Source organism: Struthio camelus, chromosome 17, assembly GCF_040807025.1.
Source record: "Struthio camelus isolate bStrCam1 chromosome 17, bStrCam1.hap1, whole genome shotgun sequence".
Lineage (NCBI taxonomy): Eukaryota > Metazoa > Chordata > Aves > Struthioniformes > Struthionidae > Struthio > Struthio camelus.
The window spans coordinates 18,590,302-18,596,301 of NC_090958.1; the positions used below are offsets into that span (position 1 = coordinate 18,590,302).

Genomic DNA, 6,000 nt, shown 5'->3' on the forward strand with positions numbered 1-6,000 from the left:
TTTGTTGTTAGTAAGTTTTGAACTGTACTAATTAATCTTTAGTGACCTCGAGTGAGAGAGAGTTATCACAGAATCTGCCCCAGACTGTTGCCCTGTACTTTGCGCTTAAACTAAATTGAGCAAAATAAATTGCCACTGAATTATTTTGTGTGCATGTGCCTGTCTTTCTCAAACTGGACTCTTCCCTATGTAAATAATTCCCTATGTAAATAATTATTTCATTTCAGAATGAGAGAAGATAGTGCTAGAGTATATGAAAATGTGGGGCTGATGCAACAGCAGAAAAGTTTCAGATGAGAAGACATACAGGCACTTCCATGAAAAGGCAGGTATGTATGTTCAGGAGTGACTGTGTGTGTCCAGCCTAGAGTTGGGGTGGGGCAGGGAAGGTGCAGAGTGTGCAAAAAATTAGCACAACTGTAACTTTGTAACTGTAGCTGCCAAGCAGATTCACATTGACACCTCCCTTCCTCCCCCCCCCCCCCCTTTCCATTAGGGAAATTAAATTCCAAAAGCTAATTTTAATTAAGTTACATCTATGATCCACCTTGCTTTGCTTGAATATCAGCTTGATAGTTTGGCTTTTGTTCTCATGTCCTTACTCACCAGTGGCATACACTGGAGTTCTTTATTATCACTTTGAGTAATTTAAGTGAATAATTCAGGAGAGTGGAATACTGTGTGCCAGCAGAAGATGAGTAGCGGCTACAGTCTGAACTCTCCATGTCTCTTTACAACTGGTCTATGATCCCAGTCCGTGATAAGGATTAGTGGTGCATCTTAAAGAGACTGAAGTAACGTTTAATCTTGTGCTTGGTCTCATGGAAGATGCTGTGAGCAAGGTTACCGCTGTGCCTATGCGGTGTGAGCAGGTATCCATAAGGAAACAGAGTGAAACCACTAAGTGATCTAACGTCATAGCCTGTTACCAAAACCTTTCAACTACCATCAGCCAAAAGTGAAACCTTCAGAATCAAAGTTCTTGCACTGTTGTTGGCATATTACTAAAAATTCAATCTTTGCTCTTCCTGAAAGAGAAGGTTGCAGAGTCTATTTACTGTGTTTTAAAATTGCAAGAACCAACTTATAATAGCTATCAGACAACTGAATTGATATTGGTCATTGGCTGATAAGTACATCTAATACATCGGTTAATGGACTGTGAATGCAGCAAAGGAACACTTTTGAATTTAAGGTGTCTTTAGTCATTAATTTCTTTTGTATTCTCATCTAAAGCCTTTCATCTTTTCCCTCTATATTTTTAAATAATTTAGACATCCTATTTTTCCTTTTGACTTTGGTAACGGTAAGCATGCTTCATCCATTTGGTACAGCAGTCTTCACCCAAGTTTATACCCAAAGTCTCATCTTCTACTGCCAAAATACCACGCAGTTTATAAGCGCAGATCTGGGACTTTTGGTTTGAGTTTATAGCTTTTCTGAGTCGAAACCATTTTCATATAACGTAGGAAAGATAAATGGATGCTATTTTTTTCTAAACTTTTATTTTCTTTCCCTCCTTTCCCAGAAATGAATATGGCTTTTTAAAAAGGTCAAGGAAGAGATGGAAGAAGCTTCACATGAGTGGTGAACTTTGAAGGCTTGGTACCTTTTTATTTATGGTTTTAATCCCTCAACAGTAGGCAAAACTTAAGACCATCTAAAGATTGTTTATATTCTTTCTCTCCAGTATCTGATTTACAATTGCTCATCTTCCAAATAAAAGGAAATCCGTTCTACAGTGTAGACAGCTACTTTGTAGAATCAGTTTTGAATCCAGCAAGCTGTTGGACTGTCATCCATCTGTTTTTAATAGTATTTTTGTTTTGTGATATGGCTATTAGTAATTTCTTATTTTGAGCAGTTGTGGGATTTTGGGGGGTGGGGGTGGGAGAGCAATGAAATGGATAAATCCGTTACATTCATGTAAAATACTGATGGGAACAATACTTGATTGTTTGAAAACAGTGGATCACCTGTGTGAATAGAATCAGCTATGTGGTAAAATTAGTCCTAATACATTTCAAACCGAGTTTCATAGGGGTGAGCAGTTACAGATATGAAGGTGCTTTTTGTGATAACTGATGGCTTTGATCACGGCTTAGCTGAGTGGCTGGATGGGCTATTTTTGAGTAACTGTGTAAGGTAGCCTTTACGTCAAATGAATCTTTTCCTGTGACCTCTACCCAAAATAGGAATGTACTGTATCTCTCAAAAGACACAGTGGCCTAACCCTTTGTAAGGGCACTGTCTGTGTTAATTTGTCTGTGTTCATCTATTTAGCAAGAGATTGGGCTAGTAGAGTTAAAGTATTCTAGAAAGCTGCATGACGGCACCTTGCCAGCATAGTAAAAACAGTGAAACAAATAACCTACAGGCTGTTTCCTTAGCATAAGATAACCCTCTCCCCTCTTCCGCAGGGGAGGTGGAAGCTATTGGGCCTTCGGTTTTTTAGTAAGGCCTTTACGCTAGTGTAAGTGGCTAAATTGGAGTTGTGTGGGGAAAGCGCTGCATGGAAGCTAGCTATCCACTAAAATTGCCTTAGTTGAAAAGGACAGCATGGGCAGCAAAGCTAGCAGGCTTGTTCTGGTCTGTTTTGTCAGGCAGGAGTTTACTACCGTTCTACCTGAAGTGCCTTTCAGGGCCACATTGAATTTGCTGTCCCTGTTAGATTAAAAATCATGTACATCTGAAACCACTTCTGATTATCAGTGAAACAGATTCCTCTTCCAGAGATTCTAGAAGTAAGAGTTGCTGTTAGGTAGCCAGTTAGCTGGGTTTCTTCACTTTGTTTGCTTTGTCCTATTATCTGGACCAGAAGCTTCCCCTTGAAGCCATTAGCAACTGTATGTGTGGATTAATGGCAGAATTGTTCCCGAGGAGTAGGTATCAATGGTGTCTTACCAACATCTTTCCCCGTGTTTTTGGGGAAGTTCTGTGACTTGGGTGGTGTTAAGGAGCTATTGCTGTTTTCATGCAGCATGTGCAGATGGTGAACACTGCATTAAATTGCTGTATGCGAGGGTGCAGGGCCGATGAAATTGCGTTATTGGCCTAAATATTGAAATTATGCTAAAGGCTGGAATGTAATTAATGCAGCTTTGTGAAAGGTTAATTAGGAGATTACATTACCTTTTCCTGAGAGTGCTTTGCAAAATCAAATATTGGAACACTTTGTTTGAACTGAATGAAGGTGCTTCTTTAATCTTAAGCGGGATTTTGTTATTTTGCTGCTTGTCCTTTTTGTCTTTTGAGGTTTTGGGTTTTTTCTTGGATTTTTTTTAACTCCTGTCACCAGCATAACATAATGTGTTTTAATGTCATAGCCTCTAGTCATATTTTTGTGCCCTTTCTAGATCTAAAATTTTTGTCAGGATGAGAGAGAAATCTGGTCATTCAGTAGTGAGATACCTATTCTACACTGCCTGCCTCCCCTCCTGTCCCTATTTACAGCTTTATCCTGCTCAACAGGGATCAGTTAAGTGTTGGTATTTGTACAGAGCCATCTGACAGCAATCTAAGTATTTGCTTAAAACGTTGTAGAGTTGCACAAATTCTACACTTCATACGTTATAGCAAGGTGGAGTACATGTTCAATTTGAAACCATTCTGCGCCAAAATGGAAAGTCAAGAAAAACGAGAGAAGGGTCCTGAAAGAATCTGAACTCTTATGAACTCTGCTAATGTGATGCGTCTTCAGATTGACCTGTACGAGTAGCAATCGGTTACATAGCCAACGAAGTTGCCTCTCATAATCTCATTTGAGCTGTTTAAACTTGCCAGTGTAGGAATTTGTTCTTGGAACTAGGGAAATCTTACTCTAGAATGTGCATTAATCTTGGAGTATATGGTGGAAGAACGTCAATGACAAGGGGGGAAACAATCTGAAAGGTTGTGAATAAATACTCCATTTCTCTTTAACTGGAGTGTTAGGCCCTGCTGAAAACCAAAGGGGAGATTTTGCAAGGTAGAGTTTGTCTGCCTTTCATGAATAGGCAAGAGGGGTAACTTTTAGAACTTTTTATTTTAAACAGTGGTTGGATTTTATGACAGGTGAAAAGAGAGAAATGCCCTTTGGTTCGGGGGAGAGAAGTGAACACGTGGGTTTCAAGTATTTCCAGTGAGTTTTTAGAGAATAAATTTAAGTGTTGATCTACAAGCCATCGCTGTAGCAATGGAACGGAAAAGGGATGCAGTTTTGAAGTATTCTGTTGTAGAAGACTTTATACCACAAGGGAAATTTTAACACAGCTCCTAAGGCACAATAATTCATGCCAGCATGAATTTGCTGCAGACTTCATTTACTGAATGTTTTTATAGTATACACTTTAATTTCAGCTAACTGTTGTTAGGACTGATTTGGTTCTCCTATTAATCCTGACCAAACTTTACTTTTTCCTCTTATGGTATGTGTTGGAAACATGATTAACTTCATTAGCTGTATCCTAGTTATGAAACCTGTTTCCTTTCCCATTGTGGGAATGGGGAAAATCAGCTGGTACTAGGATGTGTTGTCAGTTTTTTTCCACCCATAACTTCATTATTTCAAATTAATTTTTAATTTTTCCCTTTTAAATAATGAAACATGTAATTAATTATTTCAAGCCTGTTTATTTATGACATTATTGTGATTTTATTACAGTACTAAAGACTAATGAAAAAGGATCCTCTTATTAGGTGGAGTAGACCTTGCATTTATTTTTTTCTGCAATGTATGAAGTATTGTACCAGAGTATTAAATGAAATGTAATATTTTATTGAAAAATCTCTATCCTTTAAAAGGAATACTTCTAGGATGCCATCAATTTGATGTGAATCTTGTAAATGTTGATAATGTGCTGTTTATTATACATCTAGTGTTTCAAAAGACTCACTTATTGCCTTTTGCCCACATACATTCTGTAGACCATTTACAGTCGTCAAAATGTGACATTAAAATAATAGTTCATGTATAGAAATATTGGTGGTTTTCCATTGTTTTCTGTGCTGGTATTTATGGGTCTTAGTTCAGCTGCTCTGCTGCATTGTGATTTTTATTGCTGCAAAGCTATACTATCAGAAATAAAAGCATAACTGTAAACATCAAAACTTAAGAAATAAAAATCATTTTCTTAAGGTGGTTTGTCAGTTACTCTGTTTCTTAGCTTCCCGCCAGAAAAAAATGGTGGTGTTTTACGGGCACCAACCTTCAAGTCTAGATCCTAGTGCTTAGGAGTTGTAGTTCTGTTGAGCCCCTGCAGGATGAGATGCTGTTGGAGAGAACAGCTGTCCTTCTTAAGAGTTTTGCTCCACTGACTCTTATTAGATACGATGCATACCAGCTTTTAACTTTGCTCCTGCTGCCAGCTGGATGCCCTGTGGCAAGGTTCTCCATTCTGTCCAGGTACTGCCTCTCTAGGTAGCTGCCGGTGGTGGTGGTCTGGGAGTCCCGGTGTGCGTGGCTGCAGTGCTCGGGTGTCCATGCTACCTCCTGCATTCTCTTTCCTGCTTCACCTCCAGATAACTGACCCTCACTGGTTCTTTGTTGGTCTTTGAGCTTGGGGTGGAACATCCTTAAAACTGGGGAGGGGGGGGGAGGGAAATAAGCTGCTTTTTTCTAATGTTAATGTATAATTTAGCCCTTTTAAATGGGGAAAGGAAGGGCAGCTCTGCTTTATCCAAATCAAAGTCTAGAAGCATACCCTTCCAGGGGCAAGGGGAGAAGGAAGCTGTTGCACTCACTCCTGCTGTTCCTTTCTCCCAGCTCCTTCATCTCTTGCACCATTTGTCTTTTGGACTCTGCTGTTCCCAGAGATCTTTTTATGCCAGCACCATGCAGTGACACAAAAGAGGAACTGGTGCTTTGTAAAGGAGCTCTGTTGCACGCTGGGCTCCTTTTTGCCAGCTGCTGCTACCATGCTTCAAAAGCTATCAACATTTCTGACTCTGTAGCACTTGGAGCTAGACACTTCTACAAATATAATTCTCTACCTGTTCTCTGGGCTGGATCATACTTGGTCT

The 6,000-nt window shown here is 39.4% G+C and overlaps 1 protein-coding gene across 2 annotated transcripts in view; it reads left to right on the forward strand.

Moving 5' to 3' along the window:
• Window positions 1-5,115, forward strand: part of PTPN11 (protein tyrosine phosphatase non-receptor type 11) — a 31,446-nt gene extending 26,331 nt beyond the window's left edge. The window contains exons 15-16 of one of the 2 annotated variants that reach the window (XM_068911439.1): window positions 228-329; window positions 1,529-5,115. In XM_068911439.1, coding sequence (XP_068767540.1) covers window positions 228-297 — 70 coding nt within the window. In that variant the 3' untranslated portion in view covers window positions 298-329; window positions 1,529-5,115. The remainder of the gene's footprint in view (window positions 1-227; window positions 330-1,528) is intronic. The other variant, XM_068911440.1, reaches the window with a different exon arrangement.
• Window positions 5,116-6,000: the final 885 nt, after the last annotated feature.